Source organism: Blennius ocellaris (assembly GCF_963422515.1).
Source record: "Blennius ocellaris genome assembly, chromosome: 17".
Classification (NCBI taxonomy): domain Eukaryota; kingdom Metazoa; phylum Chordata; class Actinopteri; order Blenniiformes; family Blenniidae; genus Blennius; species Blennius ocellaris.
Window position 1 is genome coordinate 21,534,312 of NC_137666.1, and position 27,852 is coordinate 21,562,163.

A 27,852-nucleotide genomic window follows, 5' to 3' on the forward strand; every position below is an offset into this window, starting at 1 on the left:
CTCCGCGGCGCTCAGCTGGCGGCCCTCCCCGGCCAGGACGCCCTCCTCCGGGCCGAACACCCGGCAGTAGACCACCCGGCACTCCGCGGGGGAGAGAGCAGTGAGCGGACACACGGTGTGGATCAGAAAACACACGACCATCTTCGACCAGTACCTGCTGGTCCTGCACTTCCGGGTTGATCAGCTGACCGCTCCTCACAGCCGTTACATGTTACATACACTATGACCAGCCAGGGGGAGCCCGCAGCCTGCACCACACGTCTGCTACATGTAGTTCTACACTGTGACCACCAGTGGGAGCCCGCAGCCTGCACCACACTGCTGTGACGATCAATATGATGAGTTTGTACTTTAAAACCCTTCTTCCGTTGTGTTGAAACGTTGAGCAATGAATCACAGTTGTTAAAAGCGCGTATTGAAGTTGCTTAAAGAAGAAATCTGTGTCGTTCATCCTGGTGAAAGATGGTGAAATGAGCCCAGGGGGTCTGCGTACAGAGGGTGGGACGGCTCAGACATTAGAGGGCCTCAGGGCCTGAGCAGACCAGCAGAAACAGCCGCTAATCCAGCAGCTGCTGCTCAATCCTCTTTATTCTGAGTCCATCTGAAAGTGCAGAGGACAGAAAGACAGTCACTGGTTTTGTCTCTTCACTGTCTGTCCATCATTCAACTAACAAGTACAGATTAATCTAAAACACTAAAGTCCATGTGAGCAGGATTAATGTTTATATCATGCTCCAGTTCTGAGATAAGAGAAAACACACCCTTCATTCAAAGAAAGTTTTGCTCTGAATCAGTTTTTCAAAGCGACCTCAGCAATGGAGGAAGAAATCTATTTGATTTCACTTTATTTGGGAAAAGTGTCAGAATCTGAAGAAGAAATGAAGATGTATTTATTTCCTGAGAATAAAAGAAACCTTTCAAACTCTTTTACTAAACTGACTAATAGTGAGACGAGTAAAATCCTGACACTTCGACGCAGAAACCAGGAGAGGGTGGCTGTCCTCCTGCCGGGCCTGCTGGGCCTTCGCTCTTCCTGGTCTGGGGGGGGGGGCTGGTCTGGGGCTCGGCGGCTGGGGCCTTGTCCCGCCGGGGTTGGGGGGGGTGGCGGGGGGATGGCCCCCGGGGGTGCGGCGGGCTCCGCTGTCGGGGCCGGGGGGGCTCCCTGCCCGCGTGGCCTGGGGGCGCTGCACTGGCCGGTCCCGGCTTGGCGGCCCGGGTCGGGGCCCGGGGCTCTGCGCCCTTTATCCTTCTCTTGTGGGCCCCTCTGGCCTGGGGGGGGGTCCTCTCTGCGCGCTCCGTCTGGTGCCTTCCGGGTTGGGGCGTGGCTCTCCGGGGGGGTTTGTCGGGGCCTCCCTGGATCCGGTGGGTCGCTGGGTGCCGGAGTGGTGACGTCCGGCCCTGGTGGCCTCGGCCCCCGGGGTGGTGCTGCGGCCCCCCCCACAACAGTTCCATTCACATCCAGAGGACAAACCACACACACACACACACACACACACACACACACACACACACACACACACACACACACACACACACACACACACACTTCCACTCCTCATTGACGAGATTGTTCTGTTAATTATCAAAACCAAGTTGTTGTTTGCTTTTGTTGTTGTTGTGTTTGTTTGTTTGTTTTATTTATTTATTTATTTATTTTTGTTCTATGTCCTTTTGTTTTTGCTTTTGTTATAATTGTTGTCATTATTTAGGTCTTTTGCTCTGTTGTTGCTCAGGCTGGTCTTAATCTCATGGCAGTTGGAAAATATTTAGATCACTGTGATTAATGTATTATTAAAAAGAAAGAAAAAAATGTATGTAGCACTAACAAGGGTATTGTATGTATTTTTGATTTTTTTTTTTTCTCCACCAAGTCTTTCTCTGTCTCTCCTCTCCTCTATACTTTCACCCCAACCGGTCCGCAGAATGCCGCCACCTCTGAGTCTGGTTTCTGCAAAGGTTTCTCCTTGTTGGGGGGAGTTTTTCCTTTCCACAGTAACAAACACACCTGCTTGCTCATGTGGATATGTTGGGCTTTTCTATTTTCTCTATAAAAGCAAATTGGAATGACAAAAAAAGAAAAAAAAGAAAAAAGAAACCAGGAGAACATTTATAAAATGTGTAACGTATTTCTGCAGCTCCATATTATGAAACCATCATCCAGTGTACTCGGATTACTCCTCAGTAATGTATTACTGGAGCAGGAGGAATGCCAGCAGATAATAATTAGCTCACATCAGGAGGAAAGTGAAGCCGGGAGACTCAGGATGAAAGCAACTGAATCAGCAGCGGCTTCATGGAGAGTTTGTCTGTTAAAATCACAGAGAAATGACTGTTGTATGTGATGCTATGTAAATGAAGTTAAATGGAATTGACTTTATTACGACGCTTTAGATACTAAACCTGGAGCCGTTGAGCTGCTCGGTTCACATCATGTTTCTGGGTCGTGAGTCATGTTTCCGTCAGCTGCTTGACAACAACAGGAAGTGGTGAAGGACTGCAAGTTTGAATAAAAGGGAGTCAAGACGGCACCTTGTTCTCAATACGTTCACTAACCCTAACCCTAAAGCTGGAAGCTTTCCAGACAACAGACTGACCGAGGCTCGCTGACTCTGAACCATTTAGAGTGAAAAACACTCAACTCTCTGCCTCTCTAACCATAAACCCTAATCATAATCCTAATCCCTAATCCTCACCCACACAACAGTGGCTGAGGTGGAAACACTGCTTCAGGTACAAATGTAGAAATGAGACACACACACACATACACACATGCAAACACATGCAAACACTCTCTCACACACAGACACACACACACACATACACACACACACTTACACACACGCAAACACACACTTCTCCATTTACAATTTTACAGGATCAATCAGAAAAGTGAGAAGAGTGGGGAATTGGGCAGGGAGGTTATGTGTTTGCCTGTGTGGATGGATTTATTTATTGTTTGTTTGAATGTATCATCACAAAGTGCATCAACCCGAAATTGCACGAAACGCTCAGGGATGATTTGTCATCATCCGAATGTCAATCCATTATATTTTGGGGCGTTGACGGCTAAAAGTTTCTGAATAAATCCCCAAAACTACAAAAGAAAAACCAAAACAGTCCCATACAGAGTGGATGAGAGAGGATCAGAATCGGTTGCCATGGAGACGCACAGTATTTCACACAGTGACATCGCTCCGTGTGCTATCTAGTCAGCATCGCTCTGAGCTACGTAACATGCTAGCGATGCTAACTCGGTTCCAAGAACGAATTTGGTTATGGTGAAGGTCTGCACTCTATGGCGTGTAGCCCTACAAGTGTCCACCCTAACCAGGGGCGGTGCGGTGCTGCAGTGGTCCGTTCCCTCTCCTCACCAGGTGTGGTTGCGGGTTCGAGTTCGGGGCTGGGCCTGTAGTGTGGACTGTGCAGGGAGTTGGAGGTTTGCAGACTGGGAAAACCTGAATGTTGCGTGGAAGACGGACGGAAGTCATTAAAACTGGTCCCCCAGTGTTTCATCACAAGTATTGACGAGTTGCAACATGCAGCTTCGCTCTGCGAAAGTGTTTGTGAGTGGAGGAATGAAGGGAGCATTCCCCACTGAAGCACAGCTGTGATTTTCTTATTCATTTATTGCATTTTTGCGTGGAAAAGGAGAGTGTTGAAAGTCCCGCCGACACACACACACACACACGAAGTATGTGTGTGTCGTCTCTCTTTCCACACAAACACACACAGTGTGTGGGAACCCGTTTCATTTAAGTTAACTCCTGTCGCTGCTGCAAACAGACTTTTTTTGTTGTTTTTCTTTCTGGGAAACCTGCCAAGTTCTCATCTGCATTTTAAAAGCGGAGCGCTGGTCGCGAAAGCAGCACCGCATTATGTATGCCGATGTAGGGTGGTGAGGCCGCTCGTCAGCTGGAGGATGAATTATGCGGCTGCGACGAGTCCGTGTGAAGGAGATCGCTCCCGGCAGCATTCCGCCGCGTTTGGATGGAACAAAGTTCAGTGCTTGTGTTTCCTTAGTGTTCAGTAACATGTTCAGCCTGTGACTGAATCTCTCCTCTTCCCTCGGAGAAACTGTTTCAAACCCGCCGGATAACCTGACGGAGGAAGAGCAGCACTGCCGTCTCTCTTTCTATCACGCACTCACGTGTTTCCAGCACATGGCTGCTCAGATTCTCTTCCCTCCACCCGGCAGTTACAGACTGTGAACTCCTGCCAGGACATGTGGAGCTGTCTCTCTCTCTGTGTGCCTGTGTGTGTGTGTGTGTGTGTGTGTGTGTGTGTGTGTGTGTGTGTGTGTGTGTGTGTGTGTGTGTGTGTGTGTGTGTGTGTGTGTGTGTGTGTGTGTGTGTGTGTGTAGGGACACGTGCCGTGTGTGACTGGCCCCTCCCAGAGGCCGCCAGAGAGCGAAAATTTGAAAAACAGGAAGTGCCGAGCGTCCCGCCGCCACACAGGGCCAAACAAAGCTGCAGTTTGAACGTTTGGAGGACTAAACTCTCTCACACACACACACACACACACACACACACACACACACACACACACACACACACACACACACACACACACACACACAGAAGATTGAAAATAAACCATGTTTCTGTTCTGAAGACGAGGAACAGTAGAAAGATCCTTATTGGTGGATAAAGAAAAGGTTCCTCCTGCCGACCAGTTTTGATGCATTTCATCAGAAATAATCTCTTAAAATGCCCAAAACGACTCAAAGTGTTTTATCTGTCACGAGTTTGACTGGTTGTATATTTCACGCGACTCTTAGGTGGTTTTTAGGTTATTAAGGATAAAGAAAGTCACCATCTCTCTGTTTTATTGCCCATTTGACATTTAAAATAGTTTTAAATGCTGAAACTTGAATTAAAATGTTTGTTACACTTTGTTTCTGCAGCTTTTGAGTTAAATTCGAAGGACGAGGACAGATGGTCCTTTAAGAGGTTGACGTCGATACTGCGTTTGCTCCATAAATCACCAGAAATTCCTCATTACTGGAGATAAGTCTTTTTTTTAAAAAACATCTCTTTATTAGTTTTAATAAATGAGGCGAACGTACACAGAAAAAAAAAACACACACATATATATGAAAAATAAGTGACTCAAAATAAACAGAACATTTTTTAAAAATAAAAAACAGTCCGACCAACAATCAACTCAACGTGACAAATTGTTCTTATCAAATGATGATGAGGCCTTGTTCCAAATATCAGGCTGGACTAACCAAGAGTATAAAACAGCCCAGATTAGCATTAAGCCGGTTCTTAGTAAACCAGCTCTTCTTCTCCAGGGCGAAATAAAAAGTCATCCCTTTAACCCGTTGGGAAATTCCACAGTGACTCTTTCTTCCATGAAGATGCAAAACAACATTTAGCCTCCAAACAACAAACATTAATCAGGAAACTTAGATTGTTTGAAATTTCAGAATCTTCAGGATAGATATTCAAAATACCCTGTTTAGGATTTAAGGCAACCTCTTCACCAGTTACCTGACTAATCACAGTCAACTCAGCCTTTCATTTGTTGCCGGGGTGATTTTTAACTCGAGATAGGTAAATCTCTGTTTTGACTCTACAAATGAAGATCCTGTCATCTGCATACAGATCAATAGGATGTTCCAGGCCTGTTTTTATACCAGTGATATTTATATGCTGGCCATAGCTAAGGGCTCAATGGCCTGAGTTGAATGTTCATTTCCCTACCAGAAGCGTCTCCAAAGGCGTTTCAGATAATCTGGCAGTACGTCTAACTGGCTTCACAACCACAGACCAGGTGTAGCCACACCAGTCCAGGACATCCACGTCCTGCATGTCCACCCCCATGATGGTCTGAGACCAGCCACCCGGACAGCTGCTGCAACAATCGCTTCTGCACAAATTGTCAGGAACTGCCTCAGGGAAGCTTATCTGCTGCTTGTCGTCCTCATTGGGGTCTCCACCTGGCTTCAGTTCCTCGTCCTCATCGGGGTCTCTACCTGACTTCAGTTCCTCGTCCTCTTCGGGGTCTCTACCTGACTGCAGTTCCTCATCCTCTTCGGGGTCTCCACCTGACTGCAGTTCCTCGTCCTCTTCGGGGTCTCCACCTGACTGCAGTTCCTCGTCCTCTTCGGGGTCTCCACCTGACTGCAGTTCCTCGTCCTCATCGGGGTCTCTACCTGACTGCAGTTCCTTGTCCTCATCGGGGTCTCTACCTGACTGCAGTTCCTTGTCCTCAGCGGGGTCTCCACCTGACTGCAGTTCCTTGTCCTCAGCGGGGTCTCCACCTGACTGCAGTTCCTTGTCCTCATCGGGGTCTCCACCTGACTGCAGCTCCTCGTCCTCATCGGGGTCTCTACCTGACTGCAGTTCCTTGTCCTCATCGGGGTCTCCACCTGACTGCAGTTCCTTGTCCTCATCGGGGTCTCCACCTGACTGCAGCTCCTCGTCCTCATCGGGGTCTCTACCTGACTGCAGTTCCTTGTCCTCAGCGGGGTCTCCACCTGACTGCAGTTCCTTGTCCTCAGCGGGGTCTCCACCTGACTGCAGTTCCTTGTCCTCATCGGGGTCTCCACCTGACTGCAGCTCCTCGTCCTCATCGGGGTCTCTACCTGACTGCAGTTCCTTGTCCTCATCGGGGTCTCTACCTGACTGCAGTTCCTTGTCCTCAGCGGGGTCTCCACCTGACTGCAGTTCCTTGTCCTCAGCGGGGTCTCCACCTGACTGCAGTTCCTTGTCCTCATCGGGGTCTCCACCTGACTGCAGCTCCTCGTCCTCATCGGGGTCTCTACCTGACTGCAGTTCCTTGTCCTCATCGGGGTCTCCACCTGACTGCAGCTCCTCGTCCTCATCGGGGTCTCTACCTGACTGCAGTTCCTCGTCCTCATCGGGGTCTCCACCTGACTGCAATTCCTCCTCAGCGGGGTCTCCACCTGACTGCAGCTCCTCGTCCTCATAGCCCAATTGAGAGGTCAAAAGCTCACATTGGACTGGCAGGTTGGACAGGTGTTGCCTTCATGATGAATCCTGGTTTTCACCACTCAGACAAGATGGCTGACAGTGTGTTTCATGGTGTTGCTGAGCGTTTTGCTGATGTCAGCGTTGTGGATGGAGTGGCCCATGGTGGAGGTGGGGTTATGGTATGGTGTGGATGGAGTGGCCCATGGTGGAGGTGGGGTTGCGGTATGGTGTGGATGGAGTGGCCCATGGTGGAGGTGGGGTTGCGGTATGGTGTGGATGGAGTGGCCCATGGTGGAGGTGGGGTTATAGTGTGGACAGGCGTGTGTTCTGGACAACCAACACAGGAGCATTTTTATTGTGAAAGCACAGAGACATGGTGATGAGATCCTGAGGCCCATTGTTGTGCTGCTCCTCCTCGACCACCACCTCACGTTGCAGCAGGATGCTGCACGGCCCCACGTTGAAGGATCTGGACACATTTCCTGGAAGCTGGACTGGAAACATCCCACTTCTTGCATGGCCAGCATCCTCAGTGGACACGTCACCCATTGAGCATGTTTGGGACGCTCTGGTTTTTTGTCGAGTGCCATTCTATCCAGTCAAAGGCCTCGTCGTCAAGGATATCAGACTTTTCAAAAAGTACATTAAGCACCCTTCTGATGTGATGAAAGGTCCGGTCTGCCTCGTACAAAGCCATTTTGATCAGGAGTGGCTCAAGCTTCTTGGCACAGAGTTTTAAAGTCATTATTAATAAGAGACCGGATTCTAAGAGCCACAATGGATTTACCTGGCTCTGTCTGATTTTTCTCAGCCTAATGTCATTTCTGGCCCGGACCATGTTGACCATAGCCCGTTCCTGTTCCTCAGTGAGGAGTTCTATAGGGAATATGACAGGAAGAACATGCCATCATACTGTAGAACACATTTTACAGTAATAGTCACATTTCCTACTCTGTGCTGCACATTGGCATGCAGTGTACAATAATTTGACAATTACAGTAAGAGTACTACAGTACTATACTGTAAAGTTTACTGTAGTACAGCTGAACACTCACTGGTTCTCATTGTGGAAAGTTCTCATGATTGAGGCCACATTGATCTTCTAAGGTTTGGTTGTATCATTCTTGCTGCCTCAATCATTGTCATGCCATGATTGATGACATGATCAACAACCATAGCTATAATCTCATTGGAGACTCTTTACTGCTGCTGTCTTGGTCCTTGTCCTTGACCCCATCCCCCACATGTCTCAAACTGGGTCCTTGTCCTCGACCCCGTCCCCCCACATCACTCAATGGGGCCCATGGACGCCTCTCAAACTAGGTGCTTTTCCTCTGCCATTCCTTTGACCACGTATTCCTCCTCCTACTTGACCTCTATGGTGCCCACCTGCCCGCTCCATGTTGTATCACTACATATGTTGTTGTGGATGCCACATACTTACACTATATACGACAAGGTCAGATCAATCATGAGCAACGAATTGGTGTCACAGGTCGTATCAGTCATTGTAATCATCCTGAAAATTTCATGATTTGAACATGCTCATCCTCAGTTTCCAAGACTCTGCTTTAAAATGCAAGTTACTTTTGAGTAGTTGCATCAATTGATAGTCAGAATATTGTAATGAAATGAATGGTCATTTGAAATGTAATATGTGAATGGCATTTTGATGTCATTTTGAACCGGTGATTAAAGTTCAATGGACAAATGATCTGTGGTCTATGTGCATTGTATCCAAGAAATTGAAAAACAAGTGCATTTTGATCATTGGTTGTAAGTTTTGTATCGAGAGTTGTGAAAATGACATCAAGGTTCTGAAACTAGTCTCAAAGTGATTGACATAAACCGTAACCATTAAAATGACACTGAAATCACGTTGCTCGAACTTAAGGTTCTCATTGAACAGAAGTTTTGACTTTGAAGTAATTTATTCCCAAAATGGGACTGAAAAGTTGCTCATGGTCACTTTTCACAGATTAAGAGCTTGAAGCATTTCCTGCTTCTATGGTTCTGGAGTCCAGTACCATAGTTTAACCGCTGCCTCTGGTTCTGGACTTCGGGGAAACCATTTTCACGGTTTTGTTTGCTGGCGGAGAGCGACTGTGTCTGAAGATTAGAGGCTTAAACTGGTGGGTTTTCACTCCAAAACAACATCTTAGATCGAAACACGTTTGTCACAGATGAAGAAAAGAGAAACTTCCAGGAGCATCAGTTGAACCCAGATTGGATCTTTATTTCAGCAGCTGCAGCAGCAGCTGCCGCCCCCCCCCCCCCCCCCCAACCCGAGGCGGAGCCAACATCTTCTCACCGCCTGGCTCACTGGAAGGACCTCGTTTGCTCTGCCGAGTGCAAGAACATCAGATCAATGCTGGTCGAAGAGTCAAAGCAGAACAAGACTTTCTGGAGATCCACAATCTTCTCACGCTGGCTGACCTGCAGCATTAGACACTGAAATCGCACTGCAAAGGTCAAAGGTCAGCGGTTTGCTTTGGTTTCTTCTGAGTATTGCAACCAGTCAGGAAGGCGGGGGGGGGGGGGGGGGGGGGGTTAAAAAAAAAAAAAAAAAAAAACTTTTGGAAGTTGCCATTAAAAATGGTTGAATGTGTTTTGGGGGAACCTGAGGAGACGCCAGCAAGTCCACATCCAGATGGGGGTCCAAGCAAATCATTAAAACACATATCAAAAAAGCACCAATTCTCGCTGGGAAAGTGCTTCAACGAGGGAAATAACAAAATCCAAAACGACGATAAAGAAACAAGCAGAGCGGAGCAGCGGCAGTGAGGTTGGTGTTATTGCAACGTTTAAAGGAGTTCAAGGCCCAGAGGTTTCAGGCACATCATTATTTCACTTCTTCCACTGAATTTGCATAAATAAGCTGGTTGCCATCGTTGAGTCTTCTGCCGGTTCAAATCCCAGAAGGTCCTTCCTCGTGTGGGTGGGTGGGACCAGGACCAGGAGGTGGTCACAGCTTCTTCAGCCGACTGTACATGTCTCTCTTGCTGCGCTCTCCGGCCCAGGTCCGACTCTTCAGCCGAAACATCCGCAGGTCGTCCTTGAAGTCCTCGTGGTGCATCGGCCGGTAGGACTGGGGCTCACACTGCACCTGGAGGAGGAGGAAGCACGTTCAGTCCAGAGCTGATTTTAAACCATACCGAGTGTAGAAATGAGGATGGTTGGAGCTCTGAGGTCCGGAGCGTCACAACGTTGAGCTCAAAAGGCTAAACATAAACTTTCCTCCTGAAAGATCAGAGGATTCGGTCATGAGATCAGAAATCTGCTCCACAGAAACCAACCGTGACAACAGAAGATCTAGAGACAAACTGTCCCACACTGAGAAGAAACATTCTTCACACAGTGAAATCAATTTCATTCTTTCAAAGTAAGACGGGGAAAGTTTTGGTTCACTTTATACATTTACTGTAATTAATTTAAAATACCAAGTCAAGTCAAGTCATTTTCCCTATAATTTTTTCTTCTTCTTTAAATGACAGAATTACTTCTGACTGATATTCAGCTTCTTGGATAAATATTTTCCACACATGATGGATATTTATCCTTCAAGCAGACGACATCATTTCCTTCATCACTGCCATTGTGTCTGTACGTGCAGCTTCAATCCTTCGGTTCCAATTCATGATTCACATCTTTCAAAAAGTCCCTTTCACATATCAGACGAAGGAATAGCAAAGTAATCAAAGGCCAACGAAGCAAATGAGGAGAAGAAAGTTTGTGGTTTGAAAGGATTTGAAGATCAACGGACCTGGAAATGAGGGAAGAAGTCCTTGTAGCCGCCCTTGAGGATGTAGAGTTCGGGGTAGTGCAGTTTGGGGTAATCGTTGACGGCGCGGTCCCGCTCCCGGACAAAACGGCACATCCTGGGGCCGCGCTCCGACGAGAACTCGCAGTGGAAGACGATGACTATGCGTTTGTCAGGGACGGACGGGACGAGGGGGGTCTGGAGGAGGAAGTCCTGGACCTGGTCCTCCTGATGCAGGTTCAGGGCTCCCTGGAGGGGTGGGGGGGGAAGAAGAGAAACAGGGTCAGGACAAGCTCCCTCGCTCCACACAACTCTGAGCACCAGTGGGCCAAACCAGACGCACTCGGATGTGTCCTCCTTCAAACTCGTACGGGTAGCGGCAGTCGATGACGACGACTCGCTCCACCAGCAGGTCGAACTGGCCGCTCAGGGCTGCCGCCATCTGCAACGCGGGAAACTCTTTGAACACTCAGATTTCAGCGACGCAAACAAGAAGTCGGGTCGGAGCGCCTACTCACCACCTGTGCAGTGATGTACTTGAGGTCTTGATGTTTTCCATCGACTGTCGGAAGAACAAACGGCTGGAGAACCAGAGAGAAACTTGTCAGTTTGGATTCTGGCCTACGGGAGAAGACGAGGCAGAGTTTTGAAGTGTCCTCACCTTGGTGAAGTCTCCGATCAGCGAGTTGGAGCCGTCCTCACTGTCCAGCAGCTTCTCGATGTCGTTCTGGCAGAAGGACTTGGACCTCTGGAGCAGAGAGCAGCTCTGGAAGCAAACGGACGGAGTTCAGCAGGGAGACGAGGAGGAAACTATGAGCCGTGAGGCCCGGCTCATATCGAGGACGTCTCTCCACTTCTAATGACGAAGACGTCGCGGGCGTCCTCAAGTCCTCACACCACCAATCGGCAGGCTTCCCCACAACAACGAGACGGTTCCTCACCACTCTGGGAGACTCTGGGTTCTGCTCCAGGTTGGTGACCTGCGTTCCCGCCACGCTGCGGCGTCTCTTCACCCGGACGGGCGTGTTCTCGTCGGCGGGACATTCGGGGCGCTTCACCGAGGGGCGGGACGCCGGGCTGGGGACGGAGGGTGAGTGGAAGAGGCTCCGGGGTCGACAGTGAATCACAGGCTGGAGAGGCAAGAGAGGAGGCCGCGTTAGCGAGCGTAGAACAGACGACCGCGGAAACTACAAACCGGTTTCACTGTTCTCGCATCACTTGACACTGCCCAAAACACGTTTTCACCTTTTTGCCCTCAAATGCATCAACATTGACCATTTCAATCTGTCTGTAGCAAAACTATGCATGTATAAAAAAACTAAACACTTTCATGGATTTAATCCTTTAAAAGGTCAGTTTAATGTGTGTCTTACGTCACTCCAGGAGACAAAAACAATTCACTAAAAACAGTAGAGGTTTGAAGCTATTAAAATGATTCATAAAGAGAAATCTGAAAATGATGTGTGATGATTTCATCATTTTTTGCTCGCGAGAAATCAAGTGTTCAAAATGCCTCGAGCACAAACGACATGCAAGAACAACGTTTTCAAAAAATTAAATCTTGCAGAGACAAAGAACAATATTTTCATGAAAGCAAAAAAAAGAAAAAAGAAATGGTCGCACATGATGGGATGGAATCAGAGTTATAGAAAGGCCAGCATGAGCTTCATCGCCATACTCTCTAAAAATCTTCTGAAGGAACAGAAAAGTGGATTTTCTTGCGGAGATGAAACTTACCGAGTCCACTGCAGTACCGTCCGACACCAGCGGGGCGGTCAGCAAACTGGCCATTCCCGTCGGCATCTCAGAGTCACTCTGACAAAACACCAGTGAGCAGAGCGTCAAGACACGGAAACGGATCAAACGTTCGCCACAGAGGAAGCTGCGACGAGGCCTCACCATGTTGTCGTCCAAAACATCCAGAAAGCCGTCGTCCTCGGAGCCGAGGGACGAGCACCTGGAGAAGATGGGGCTGGAGTCCTGGAAGTCCAGCTGCTGGACCGGAGGGGGTGACGAGAGCTGTCCCAGAATAGAAAGACGCCGGGGTTAGTCGGGGGTGGGGGTGGGGGGGGGGCGCGGGCTACCCACATCCCGGCAGGGCGGCGTACCATGAGGGCCGGAGCGGAGCTGGGCCGCCGGGCGAACGCGTCCTTCGACTGCCCGCCACAGAAGGAGCGCACACGAGACCGAGACACCGGCTTCGTCGGCTTCTTGAATTCAAAGCCCTCCTGCAAGAAAGACGAAAGGAAATAAAGCTTAATAAAGAGGCTTTGAGGCAATGTGAAACCTCCACAACCTGGTGCTCAAGACTTTGAACCAGAAACCAGCTTAAAGCAAACGTAGTCATGTGACAGATGAGCTGCAGGCGTCCTGCTCTCACCTCCGGCATGTTCTCCTTGTTGTCCTGTAGCGAGGACGACGTGGCGGCGGGCTGCTGGCCGAAGATGCCGTACCGGTGGGAGTCGGGCTCCTGGCTCTTCAGGCATGGACTGAAACTCAGGAGCTGAAGCTGACGGAAGGAAAACAGGCGGCCAGTTAGAAGCACAACAACACTCCTTATCATACACCCTTCCAGTCTCCTTATTTGCAATTAAAACTTCTTTTTTTTCCCCCCCTTCCTTTACACGAAATACATTAGTGGTTAATTATCCATCTGACTGGAACCGGGTAGATGGAAACCAGTGGGCTGAATACTGAACAAACCTTTCATACCTGCGACAGAGTGTCAATCATAAGAACAGGAAAACTGCTTACCGGCAAGGAGTTGATTCGTCTAAGTGGCATCTTCCTGCGAGCAATAGAGGAGAGAGAGAGAAATCAGTACAAACCCAGTGACTGGGAACAAGTTCAGGAGGAATCCATCATTACACAGCTCAAGCCCATAGGATTTCTCAGTTATCCGACACATGAATTTAAGAACAATCAGTCTATAGACAAAAAGAGAAGAAAAGTCCATCTACAGACGAGAAAGGAAATCCAGAGACTTACTCGTTAACGATTCTGCGGGACTGTTGAATGGCTTTTTCAAACCTGTGGCAGAAAAGAGAATTACGTAAGCGTCGGTTGGAAACAATACATTAAGATTCTGTTGCCGAGAACACGAGCGTTGTAATAAAACCTGCAGAAGAAAAGACGCCCGGAGGCCCGAACCGACACTCCAAACATCTTCATGAGCCGAGCCTGAAGCTCTATTGAGAAACGGAGGAAAGCTCTGTGTCGAGAGGTGGTCTGTGCACACCAGTAATGCCCACCTGTATGCTAAACAAGAGCGCTTTAGGATGTGTGTGTGTGTGTGTGTGTGGGGGGGGGGGGGGGGATTCAGCTAATCAACCATATGCCTGCTGGAGCCAGCGCTGGCTGGGCCTCTTCCCCAGCAGCTCTTTGTCTGCCGAGGGAGGGAACGTGCCCCATTCAACTCAGGCCGAGGCGGCGGGGAGGGCCGGCGTTGTCCGGGTGCCCTCGTTTCAAAAGCTCACACACGGAGGGAAAAAAAAAAAAAAAAAACCTCCACTCCCCCTTTCTATTGAAACAACAGTGCTGAGGAAGAGTGTGCCAGAACCCCGAGGGGTTGGGCTGTCATTAAACGCAAAGCAGCGTAAAGCACGACCCCCCCCCCGACCTGGAAAACTCCTAGCAACCAAACAGCTGTTAGCAGGAGGTGAAAGAGGCTGTCGCCGCACCGACCTGCTGTAAAGGAACTCACATCACACAGCGACAGATGTCTGCAGAGGCTCACCCAACTCACAAGTTGGAGGGGGATGGACACCCAAGATTAGGCAGCTGACAACGTGGTGGAGATAAAGCTGGAGACAACTGGCGGACCAGTCACACCATGACCCACATTCAGCTGTCACATGTGTTCAGGTTCATTCAGTCAAAAAGGCTTGTGCTCTTCTCAACTTTGGTCTTAGTTCTTATTTATTTTCTTCTTCTTTTTAAATACAAATCATTTCCACGTCCAACTTGACTAAACAAAAACCAAAAGACACATTAACTGCCAACACATCAGTGTCTTTTTCACTTGGCAAACACAAAGAAAGTTAATCTCACACCTTATCGGATAATCCGAGCGAGGAATCATCTTTAACGGTAGAAACAGTAATCCCAGAGATGAGACGCTGTGCTGGGGTCAGCTAAAGCCGAGCCCAGGGTGGGGGAAGGAGGGAGGGGGCACCGTTTGCAGATTGATTAGAATAGACAAGGGGAGGACAGTGCAACTTACGCATCGTCCATTTCCAGAGCATCCACGGGGCTCTGGAGATCCGGTCCGAGGCCTGGAAGAGGAGACGTGTGTGAGATCCATGCAAGTGGTTAAAAACACAAAACATTGAAATGACTTGTTAAACATATATGTTTATTCATGATTTCACACCAAGGACTGGTTTACATAGGAAGAAGTAGTCACGTGTGCTATATAGAGTTCATGAATCATTTTCTTTAATGATAGAGTTTGGTTTATTCAAACATCAGTAACTTCAGATAACGTAAAAACCAGTGATTGTGACATGAGGCAAGACAAGTATTAAAATGCATGACCTTTATCCCACCACTATATCTAGTAATGAGTAGAAATCGTGTGCAGCCAATACAAGCCTTGAGAGATTGATTGTAATGTCATCAATAGGTTTAATGAGGCTGCATCCATTAAGAGACAAAAGGTTTAACGAGGGCTCACCAGCATCGGATGAAACGTCCGAGGCGAAGGAGGGAGTCTTCTCAAGCGGGGGACGGTTTCTTCTTTTCGGGGTGTCACATTGGCTGCGGAAGAGATGAACACAATAAAGATCAGTAAAAAAGCAACCACATAGTGCAAGTTCTCCAGACAGAATCCATCAGCGTGAACAACCCGTCTGCTCTTGCAGGTAAATAAAACACATGAAGGAAAGCGGAAATATAACAGTACCTTCCGAGTCCAGCCAGATTGTTCATGTCCAGGGCCAGATTGGTGACAGGTGAGAGCACAGCCATGGGTTCAGGGGAGAAGAGGCTCCTGCAGTGCGCAGTCTTTGTGCTCAGCTCCCGCAGACTGGGCGAGGAAAGTCCGGGGATCGGGCCGGGCCTGCGTTTCAAGGCGGTGCTAACGGGACTTGTGCTTCCACAAACGGAATCCATGTTCATTGGTTTGGTTTCCCTCTTTGTCCAGTCTTGATAGGTCCTGCAGATGAGGTCGCTTTTGGCGGATTCAGTCTGAATTCCGGCTCGGGGCGGGGGGGGGGTGCCCAATCTCCACGCGAAGCCGAGAGCTAACCAGCTAGCCAGCGGCTATTTATCATAACATTTTCCAAAGATGAGGTCCGAAACCCCGGCAGCAGGAGGGTCCGTGGCTCCGGGTGGAGTGGGACTCTGATTCGGTTGTGGTAAAGTGTTAAAGCAGCATCCTTGTGGGTGATTTCAGGCCTGTTGCAGCACGCAGCGCTCCCTCTGCTACAGCCGTGTAGTGAGGAGGAGACCGCAGCGCCTCGTATTTATGTTCAAAATAGAAGCGCAGGAGCGGCAATATTTGAGCCAATCAGCGCAGAGACTTCAGCGATCTGACCAATCAGAGCGCAGAACTGCTGGACGCTGTTGTTCTCACCGCGGATGAGGGAGAGGAAGGAGGATGTGACACAAACTTTAAAATCTTCATCTTTCCTCTGCGTTTTCTCCAACAATCATCCCTTAATAAAACATAATAAATGTAATAATCGGACAAACACCTTTATATAAAATGTTGAGCTTTCTGTTACTTCCAGCTCTAATTACAAATTGTGCAAAGAGGTTTATAGGAAACGTGCTGCAAACAAAAGTTCTGCTTACAATTGACATTACAAACAGGTTAGTTAATTTTGATGATTTATTTCAATAAAGATACTGTAAACAACTTTACTCACCATGAAAGCGTACCAAGGTGTAGAAATGGTTCATTTTATATTGAGAAGTAAATTGATTACTGTAGTGTAGTTATTCAATCCAAACTCAAACATAAATTAAAGATTGGTACATCATCTTAAGTAGTTTTCTTTGACATGAGAGTCACACTGCTGCTGTACAGCAGCTAAGAGCTTCCTGCAAATATAGAATGAGGAAAAGGACAGACATAATAACACATTTCAGATTTTACAAATGTAACTGAGCATTAAAAATAACCCTGTTATAAACAAAGTGAGCCTTTTCGGGGTGTTTTACAGGATTGGAAAATCTTGCTTTGATAGATTTAAAATAGATCATATAAAAAGGAAAAAAGAAAAAGAAGAGGGCACTGCAAGCAAAATGTCTTCGTGCAGCCAAAATTCACTTTAAGGAGAACAGGATAAAGCTGTTAGACGTATGTGAGATGAAGCGTTACTGCTGAGGCTGGAGGAACATTTTGGTCATCAATATAAATAAAAGTGGAGAAATTATGTTTGAGTTTGAGGAGGTCAAACGGCTTTTAGCATTGTAGTCTATAAACAAAGAGATATTGTGTAAGAAACATCACATTATGACTAATGTCTAATTATTGAGTGCAATCTTTTGATTTAAATTACAGTGAAGTTGAATTGTCATGGGTGAAAAGTACTTCAGATTATAATCCCACTGAGGGAGAAACGTCAGCAAAATGTAAACAGTATTTACAATATTATGTAGTGTTAGTCTCAGTCGGCCTCTAATAAAGGACATTTGAGACTTTAAATGCTCCATAGATGTGAATATGAGATGTTTGCCCTGTGATGGACAGGTGATCCGTCCAGTTGTGTCCTGCCTCAACGGCTCCCTGCAACCCTGAGACAGAAGAAGTGGCCCTTAAAGTAAAAGCTTCGTACAGTTTGGCTTCACCTCTCTTGTAAAGGTTTAGGCTCGCTCTGACTTGATGCCAACACGTTCTCATCCTACACAAAGTGACTCACGCATAAAACATGAGTTTCTCCGCGTCAGATTTCTGTAGCTCTGTGAGCAGGAGCACATTCCTCCGTGGCGTCCTGGACTAATGGTGAAGAAGTGGAGAGAAGGCAGGACTGAAGGAGGCTCCCTGCTGGTTCTCAGCAGATTCACATGAATGAGTTCAGTATCTGCTGCTGACGCATGCGTGACTTTACAGGTTTCTTAAGAGCTTTCAGCTACATTTTCCTCAATGACACACAACAAACTTCCTGCTACTTTGGTGGAACAAATTATGACTGAAAACAACTGAAAAAAAAATTAAAACCACCTTCTTCTCTGGTGTGCTGCTTTTACAGTGTTGAGTCACGACAGGAAACACCAATAATATGAGTAAATATTCACCTTTTCATCTGTAGTTCTGATGCTAATACATTATTTTAACTGAGGACAACACTGGTTTATAGGCACCTATTTACCATCATGTAACCTTTGCTGTAGTTGGGTGTAGTTGGCTGCAGTTGGGTGTAGTTGACTGGAGTTGAGGGTGAAATGTGTCTGTTTCTTTATATTTGTGCAGTGTAGTTTATATTTTATTTGATTGTTATGTCTTATAGCATTATGTACTCAGACCACACCAGGACAGATATTGTTCATATATTTTTGTGGAGGTTGGGGCTGGGCTGTAGATGGCTGTAGTTTGGCATAGTAAGGCGTAGTTTGGTGTAGTTTGGTGTCGTTTGATGTAGTTAGGCATAGTTCGGTGGAGTTAGGCGTAGTTTGGTGTAGCTAGGCATGGTTCGGTGTAGTTAGGCATAGTTCATGGAGTTAGGTGGAGTTTGGTGTAGTTAGGAATAGTTTGGTGTAGTTAGGTCTAGTTTGGTGTAGTTAGATGTAGTTAGGCATAGTTTGATGTAGTTAGGCATAGTTCAGTGTACTTTGGTGTAGTTAGGTGTAGTTCGGCGTAGTTAGGTGTAGTTCAGCATAGTTTGGTGTAGTTAGGAGTAGTTTGGCGTAGTTCAGTGTAAGTTTGATGTAGTTCGGTGTAGTTAGGGGTAGTTTTGGGGTAATTAGGTGTAGTATTGGTGCAGTTAGGCGTAGTCTGGTGTAGTTAGATGTAGGCGTAGTTTAGTAGTAGTCGACGAGAGAGGAAGTCTTCACACATCTCAACACACCTGCATTCTGGACACTTGTGTATCTGAAGTACTTGAACACACACACACACACACACACACACACACACACACACACACACACACACACACACACACACACACACACACACACACACACACACACACTGGTTGAACCAGAGTGACGCCTCCTCCTGCAGGTTGATCACTGTTGTTTTGACTTGTGCTAAGGGCCACCAGTTTAACTCCACAACTTACCCGCCAGGCCCCTTCCTGCACCTCGTGACTTTACTGACACTGCTGATGGAGCACACACTGCTGACACAGCACACACCGCCTCATTCTGAAGCCTTATCAATGCAGGCACTCCCGTTTTATCACAACAACTAAACTCTGGCGGGAAGTTTCAGTCTGAGCAGAGCAGTGAGGGTGGGGTCCTGCAGGCTGGAGCTGAAGGTTTCTACCACCACCTCCACCACTCAGGTGTGAATGACTGAACCTCCCAGAGGGTAAACCTCTCCTGACTCCACAGCCTGCAGTTGAAAACAACCGAGAGAAACGAAAGAAGACTTATTTCTATTTTTTTTTGGTGCCGCCGCTTCAGTCCAAATCCATTTTGGACAGGAAATGTTGATATCTGGATTAGACCAGATTAAATTGGTAATTATTCCACAAAACTTAAACCGTAAAGTTTTTTTTTCTCCAGATAACTTCAACATTGATTGGCTGTATAAGTTAATGTTAAACTATTATGATCCCTGAAATACTGCTACACACCTGCTGATGACATCATAGATTATTATTTGTTTGAGGCCTGGTTTGGATGACAGCGGTACTCAGAATCACTGGAAAAGTAACTTTATGACAACGGCTTTGAAGGTGGAACTTTTTTTAACTGCTCCGACTACATCTCCATGGAAACACTTCGAAAACAAAACTTTCCAGAAACGATTGGGCTCCGTCTTCTTGTATATGGTGGAAATACTGGTCCTGGTCCTGGTCTTGGTCTTGGTCCTGGTCAAAGTAACTAGTAGTCCTGCACATGCTTAGTAGAGCCAATCAGAACAAAGTTTCCTCCATGGTGTCATGACTCCCAGTCCATATTCTCCTGGACTTTTTTTAAGCTTTTGTTTTATTTTGACAGTCACTGTAATAACATTCCAACTTGGTATCTTTATTTTGACAGTCATCATGATAGCATTCCAACTTGGTAGCTTTATTTTGACAGTCACCATGATAACAATCCAACTTGGTACTTTTATTTTGACAGTCACCATGATAACAATCCAAATTGGTACTTTTATTTTGACAGTCACGTGAACTAAAATTAACCTAATTCCACTGAACGACTACATTTTGGTATTTTGGTATTTTCCCTGAAGGGAAGGATTCAGTTTTTGGTATTTAAAGGTTCTTACGTTGTTTTACTGGTTCAGTGATTCAAATCAAACTGAGCGTGGCTCGGGTGGTAGCGCAATAGTCTAGCAGTCTGAAGGTTGCAGCTCCCACTCCCAGCTCATGTCCACACACGAAAGTGTCCTTGAACGTACACAACGTCTCCCAGGACGTTCACTGCTGGGGGATTTGCAGACTACTGCTTTGCTTTCTGCTGAATTTCTATTGGTTGTTAGCATCTGGAGCTCGTAGCAACAGTTTCATGGTGGTTTTGAAATCTGTGAAGGCCTCTGATCCTAAAACACCGTGGTTTCCTCCTGTTAGTCCCGGGTCGCAGGATTACTGTATATCAGTGTTTTCTTGAGATTCATCCAATTCCCTCCCAAGCTGCAGCGTACGGCTTCATTTATCCCAGTAGCATCGTGCAAAACAAGCCGTTGTGTATTTGTCAGTAATGAAACTCAATTAGCAGCCTCTTTGTGCAGACGGGCCGTGATCCACCACGGCTTACATTTGTTTCAAATCACATCAGGGTTGTGCTGCAGCCTCTCCAAATATTGAACCAACAATTTTTCCAAAGTGTTTAAGTGTCTAAAGACACACAGAAACCGAATCAGACAGGGTTTTGTGTCGCAGCTTCAAAGTTTTTGCCGTGAGACGTCATGTCCTCCACCTGTCATCTGGTTTCGCGATGTGGTTGCTTAAGCAGCCACCAGGATCTTATCTGTTAGGAAACGTCGACCTTTGGCAACCTGGACCCGGAGCACAAATGTTCCTTCAGAGCTCTTCACACTGACCTGCAGGGTTTCCCAGCTTTACTGCAGAGTCACAACAGAGCAGGACACTTTTATTACTCACACCCACACACACACACACACACACACACACACACACACACACACACACACACACACACACACACACACACACACACACACACACACACACACACACACACACACACACACACACACACACACACACACACACACACAAATCAGCCTTGCAAGCACAACGTTAGGAGGAAGTCACGTTTGATTTAGTTTGCAAACTGTGTGATGTGACGGAGCAAACCGCTGCTCCACCGTGCCGCCACTCTCAGCTCCAGCCGTAGGGACAGCAGCAGAGAATAGAGCATTGAAAATAAACTAACCCAAACATCTGGATTCATGTTTTCATCAGGGTGTGAACCTAAGAGGAGCCCAGAGCTCAAGATTCACATCTCATAGATTGTTATAGTTCTATGATATAAAGTAATTTCATCATCACCATCATCATCATCATCATCATTATCATCATCATGAAGGATTTAAGACAAAGTATTATAATTATTGCTATTTCTGGCATCGATGGCAGAAATAATAAAAAACAATACTGTAAGATATTGTTTTTGATGACAGTCCGCATCAAGACATAAAACAGATGAAGGAACAGAAATGAACACTAAACCTGTCGACGTGATACTCTGATTACTAATTACTTTCAGTACATCTAAGGTCAAAATAAAACAGGAAGTGAGACCTTGGTGTACATTAGAAAGAACCAGGTTTTCGTTCTGGTCCTGGACCAGATTGAGCTCCAGTTCTTTGTCTTTTCACCACCAGAGTCCCGGCTCAACAGGGGCTCAACTGGTGCTAAGCCAGCCCCATATCGGTCTGCATGAGGCAGCAGGGGGCGCTCCGCTATGAGACGCTCTACTAGTTTCTACCACAGAACTGGTTTATAAAGAAGCCAGACTTTTGGTTCATCAGCAACTACTAAACAAACTACATACTTCTGGACTACTGGAAGCTGGATTTTTTTTTTTTACCATAAAATCAGTGTGTTTGGGTAAGTTACCATGGAAACGACTGTAGAGCTGCGTTCTATCATTCTACACCTCCATTGTCAGTCCATCTCCTGGTTCCTGGACCAAACCACTGTTACAGTCTGTCTCCTGGTTCCTGGACCAAACCACTGTTACAGTCCGTCTCCTGGTTCCTGGACCAAACCACTGTTACAGTCTGTCTCCTGGTTCCCGGACCAAACCACTGTTACAGTCTGTCTCCTGGTTCCCAGACCAAACCACTGTTACAGTCCGTCTCCTGGTTCCCGGACCAAACCACTGTTACAGTCTGTCTCCTGGTTCCTGGACCAAACCACTGTTACAGTCTGTCTCCTGGTTCCCAGACCAAACCACTGTTACAGTCCGTCTCCTGGTTCCCGGACCAAACCACTGTTACAGTCCGTCTCCTGGTTCCCGGACCAAACCACTGTTACAGTCCGTCTCCTGGCTCCTGGACCAAACCACTGTTACAGTCCGTCTCCTGGCTCCTGGACCAAACCACTGTTACAGTCCGTCTCCTGGCTCCTGGACCAAACCACTGTTACAGTCCGTCTCCTGGCTCCTGGACCAAACCACTGCTACAGTCCATCTCCTGGTTCCCGGACCAAACCACTGTTACAGTCTGTCTCCTGGTTCCCGGACCAAACCACTGTTACAGTCCGTCTCCTGGCTCCCGGACCAAACCACTGTTACAGTCTGTCTCCTGGTTCCTGGACCAAACCACTGTTAGAGTCTGTCTCCTGGTTCCTGGACCAAACCACTGTTACAGTCCATCTCCTGGTTCCCAGACCAAACCACTGCTACAGTCCGTCTCCTGGTTCCTGGACCCTACCAGCACTACGTTGGTAGAACCAGTGATGTAATGACGTGGCTCTACTGGCTCCTGACAATGGAAACACAGCTGCTCATTTAAGATAAGATGAGCCTTTTATTGATCACACGTTTAAGAACTGAACTAGAACCTGAACCTGAACCAGAATCTGAACCAGAACCTGAACCAGAAGTTTAACCAGAACCTGAACTAGAACTGGATTATTTCTGGTGGAAAAGAGAAACTGGAGCTCGAGGAAACCTGCAGGATCAACGTGAAGCCCATTTCTCCGTTGCTGCCGTTCGTATCCTGAATCCTAAAAGCAGTTCCTCCTGAACCAACCGCCTGCATCACATCAGAGATTAAATCTCATTAAAGGAGACTAACTGGCAAACTGATGCGTTTTAGGATGAAGGTGAAACACTTCCTGCTGAAGAGGTAAAAACTAGTTTATCCTTTATCATTCTAATGAAACTGTCTTAAGAAATAAAGCCTCTGAGTGTAACAGCTGCAACCGAAGAGACACTGTGGTGCTGGCAAACCCACAAAAACAATGAACTCTCCAGATTATCCCGACACAGAAAGGCCTGTTTGTTGTGTAAACAAAAGAAGAAGAAAAATAACGGGTCACTTTCCTGCACCTCCGAGTGAAACCTTCTCCTGGAAACACTCACAGCCAATGTAATTCACCTCTCTCTCTCTCTCTCTCTCTCTCTCTCTCTCTGGACACAAAATCATCTCAAAGTACTTTTTAGTATTTTCTCCCTCTTGTGTTTTTGAAGATTATATTAACATGTGTTCACTCTGGGAAGGAAATCAAAAACAAAACAGTCATTGGGGTTTTTTTTAAGAAGCATGGCGAATCGGCTTCCTTTATGTTTCCTGAAGACGCAACGCTAAACGGTAGCATCGGTTTGTGAAATCCATGTGAGCAGACGCAGTAAATTAAAGGTTGACCAGCGTCAAGATGAACAGACGTCAGATTGAGAGTTTGGACATGTTGAGGAGAGATGGTGGGATAAGATGAAGAGGAGACGAGAAGAGGAAGAGTTCAGAGAAGATTCACGGACGGACTGAAAGAAGTCCTGGACATGGTTGAAGTAACAGGAGAGGAGGCCCAGATTGAGGCGGATTATAGCTCCTAGATAGAGGCAGATTATAGCCCCAGATGGAGGCAGATTATAACCCCAGATGGAGGCAGATTATAGCTTCAGATTGAGGCAGATTATAGCCCCAGATGGAGGCAGATTATAGCTCCAGATTGAGGCAGATTATAGCCCCAGATGGAGGCAGATTATAGCCCTATATGGAGTCAAATTATAGCCCCAGATGGAGGCAGATTATAGCTCCAGGTGGAGGCAGATTATAGCCCCACATGGAGGCAAATTATAGCTTCAGATGGAGGCAGATTATAGCTCCAGGTGGAGGCAGATTATAGCCCCACATGGAGGCAAATTATAGCTCCAGATGGAGGCAGATTATAGCTCCAGATGGAGGCAGATTAGAGCCCCAGATGGAGGCAGATTATAGCTCCAGGTGGAGGCAGATTATAGCCCCACATGGAGACAGATTATAGCTCCAGATGGAGGCAGATTAGAGCTCCAGATGGAGGCAGATTAGAGCCCCAGATGGAGGCAGATGTGGTGAGTAAATCACCTTGGTGAACCTGGAGTGACTGACTGAAGATTTTCCAGAATCAATCAGAAGCTCTGCTTCCCCATAAACACTCTGTTATTCCCTTTCATTCTCACTGCACCATCATCTGGGTCAAATCTCAGAGCAGACCTCCTCCGACACACACACACACACACACACACACACACACACACACACACACACACACACACACACACACACACACACACACACACACACACACACACACACACACACACACACACACACACAAACACAGCAGAGAACAATGAGCTCTCATCATTAACATTCTAGTGGGCAGACCACCAAGTTGGATCGTTGTGTATACACTTTGCACTGTGAAAACATCAAAAGACGACCTAAATATAATGTGTGAATCTACTGAAATGAAAGTGAGACTCAAAATGATGCATGTAGGAAAACAATCCTGATATTGACCGTGAATAAAGTGATCATATGATGTTTGAATTGATTGATATAAACTAAAAGAATGCTCATAACCACTAAAGAACACCGTGAGTGGGAAATTCTGTTGCAATATTAGCTTGTCATCAACAACAAATCAACAACAAATCACATAAATCAATAAACCAAAAACTCATCAGACAAACTGAAGCGTGAAGTTAACGTCAATCAAATGTTGCATTGATGGTCCTTCACTCTGTGTGTGTGTGTGTGTGTGTGTGTGTGTGTGTGTGTGTGTGTGTGTGTGTGTGTGTGTGTGTGTGTGTGTGTGTGTGTGGGTGTGTGTGTGTGTGTGTGTGTGTGTATGTGTGTGTGTGTGTGTGTGTGTGTGTGTGTGTGTGTGTGTGTGTGTGTGTGTGTGTGTGTGTGTGTGTGTGTGTGTGTGTGTGTGTGTGTGTGTCAGCAGCAGTTGGGCTGCACCATCTGCCTGCTTTCTGCAGCGTCATTAATCATGGAGGAGTTGAGGGATTAAAAGTTAATAAGTTCAACAAGTATCAAAGGTAATGTCATTAAATGTTCATGAACGCCACAATTAGCAGCGCCCGACAAATCTGCCCCCGACGACGGAGCCTTTATTCATCCTGGATTAACTGCCGTTTCCTCTGAGACGCTTCTTCTATCAGATAAACGGAATGCTTTCACATTCAAAGGTGGTTTTAATGAGGAAGTAGCTTGTTCTGCCTGCTGGAGACACCCGGGTCCATTTTTTTATAAATCAAAACTGTTCATTTCTGTTCATCTTGTTTGTTCAACTGTTCATCCATTCATCCATTCACGCACTCATACACCAGCAGTGTTACATGAGGACTCAGCCACCAACACAGATGCTGGAAAACTTTCTTAGGATGTTATAGATAAAATACGACTGAAAAACAAACGTTCCTCTCTTTCAAATATAAAGACGTCATTTCTATTTTTCTTTCATGAATTTGTGTTTTCCGATGAGAGACTTCAGTGACCACCCGGTGGTGCTTGTAACTCCAGCCTGGTTCCAAGCCTGCTGGGTTCAATGAATTGGATGAGCGCTTCATCATCTTCTCCTCATCAGGTTGTCGTGTTCCTCCTTCCTCGACTTAATACTCCTCCTCTGGTTCTAACCTGAACTGCATGCTGCTTGATTCAACAGATCATAAGTCAGTTTGACTTTAAATCTGGACTATTGCTTTGTCCCATTTTACTAATAATGTGAAGTTAGAATAATTACAAATTCTATTCACTCACTTTAATTCGAACTATGTATGTTTCTGAAAGAAGCATTATCAAGAAAACGCTTATAGTTAAGTTTTAGCATGTTTAAGTATCATTGATTCAGTTTTATTCAATCGAAAGATTATATCTGAGAAGGACGACATCCCCTCATCTTCTGTGTAATGGTGAATAAAGGTGAATAAAAATGAATGAGTGACGGTAGATATTTCACATGTGAACAATAAATAAACGTGGACGGATTGTTGGAGACGTAACACAAAATTACTCCAAAACGTTTTTGAAAAAGGTTGAAATTTAGCTTAAATCCAAAATGAGAAACAGGTGATTCATGACTCTGAAGCAGCAGCTCGATGAACCTTTGATTTCTGCACTGCAGCGCCATCTGGTGGCGGATCCTGGAAACACATGCTTGGAGTAATTATAGTCAAATTCAGGCGAGTATTTCCAGATTAGACAGAGAAGCGATGATCATCTTCAAACGGAAGCTGCTCGTTTGTGGTGTGATGAAGTTATTTCACAAAAATAGTAACAACCTGATGCAACATGAATTACTGCTGAAATGGTTCATTTAACAAGAAATCAAACTGTAATTCCTGCAAAGGTTCAGTGTCTGTTTTCAACTTCAATCTACTAACCCGAACTGGTTCCGCAGATTCCTCCTCCTCTGGTTCTGCAGGCTCCTGCTCCACTCGCCTGGTTCTGCAGGTTTCACCACCTGGAGTCTGGTTCAGCACGTTCCTGCTCCTCTCGCCTGGTTCTGCAGGTTTCACCTCCTCCTCCTCTGGTTCTGCAGGTTTCTCCTCCTCCTTCTCTGGTTCTGCAGGTTCCTCCTCTCTGGTTTTGCAGGTTTCTCCTCATCCTCCTCTGTTTCTGCAGGTTACTCCTCCTCTGGTTCTGCAGGTTTCTTCTCCTCCTCTCTGGTTCTGCAGGTTCCTCCTCCCCCTCCTCTGGTTCTGCAGGTTTCTCCTCCTCCTTCTCTGGTTCTGCAGGTTCCTCCTCTCTGGTTTTGCAGGTTTGTCCTCATCCTCCTCTGTTTCTGCAGGTTACTCCTCCTCTGGTTCTGCAGGTTTCTTCTCCTCCTCTCTGGTTCTGCAGGTTCCTCCTCCTCTGGTTCTGCAGGTTTCTCCTCCTCTTACTGGTTTTACAGGTTCTCCCCCTCCTCAGTCTGGTTTTGCAGGTGTCTCCTCCTCCTCAGTCTGATTCGGCAGGTTTCTCCTCCTCCTTTTCTGGTTCTGCAGGTTCCGCCTTCTGGTTCTGCAGGTTTCTCCTCATCCTCTTCTGGTTCTGCAGGTTTCTTCTCCTCCTCCTGCTCTGGTTCTGCAGGTTCCTCCTCCAGTCTGGTTCTACAGGTTTCTCCTCCTTCTCTGGTTCTGCAGGTTTCCAGGCTGATTCTGCAGGTTTCTCCTCCTCCTCTCTGGTTCTGCAGGTTCGTCCTTCAGTCTGGTTCTGCAGGTTTCTCTTCCTCTTACTGGTTTTACAGGTTCTCCCCCTACTCAGTCTGATTTGGCAGGTTTCTCCTCCTCCTCAGTCTGATTTGGCAGGTTTCTCCTCCTCCTTCTCTGGTTCTGCAGGTTTCTTCTCCTCCTTCTCTGGTTCTGCAGGTTCCTCCTCCTTTGGTTCTGCAGGTTTCTCCTCCTCCTTCTCTGGTACTGCAGGTTCATCCTCCTTCTCTGGTTCTGCAGGTTCCTCCTTTCTGGCTCTGCAGGTTTCTCCTCATCCTCCTCTGGTTCTGCAAGTTTCTTCTCCTTCTCCTCCTCCTTCTCTGGTTCTGCAGTTTCTCCTCCTCCTCCTCTGGTTCTGCAGGTTTCTCCTCCTCCTCT

The 27,852-nt window shown here is 46.8% G+C and overlaps 2 protein-coding genes across 2 annotated transcripts in view; both read right to left on the minus strand.

The window, feature by feature from the left end:
• Positions 1-141, minus strand: part of ap5s1 (adaptor related protein complex 5 subunit sigma 1) — a gene marked incomplete at its 5' end in the record, with an annotated part of 5,439 nt that extends 5,298 nt beyond the window's left edge. Inside the window, 1 exon segment of the mRNA XM_080513087.1 lies at positions 7-141. Coding sequence (XP_080369213.1) covers positions 7-141 — 135 coding nt within the window.
• A 9,515-nt stretch (positions 142-9,656) lies between these two features.
• cdc25b (cell division cycle 25B) lies at positions 9,657-15,813 on the minus strand (the record flags this gene model as incomplete). The annotated part of the gene is made up of 15 exons (XM_080513521.1): positions 9,657-10,047; positions 10,705-10,950; positions 11,045-11,143; positions 11,220-11,282; positions 11,363-11,467; positions 11,643-11,831; positions 12,439-12,516; positions 12,601-12,720; positions 12,810-12,929; positions 13,082-13,210; positions 13,456-13,489; positions 13,690-13,731; positions 14,924-14,975; positions 15,377-15,459; positions 15,605-15,813. The coding sequence occupies 15 exons, from the start codon at positions 15,811-15,813 to the stop codon at positions 9,907-9,909; spliced, it is 1,710 nt and encodes a 569-aa protein (XP_080369647.1). The 3' UTR covers positions 9,657-9,906.
• Positions 15,814-27,852: the final 12,039 nt, after the last annotated feature.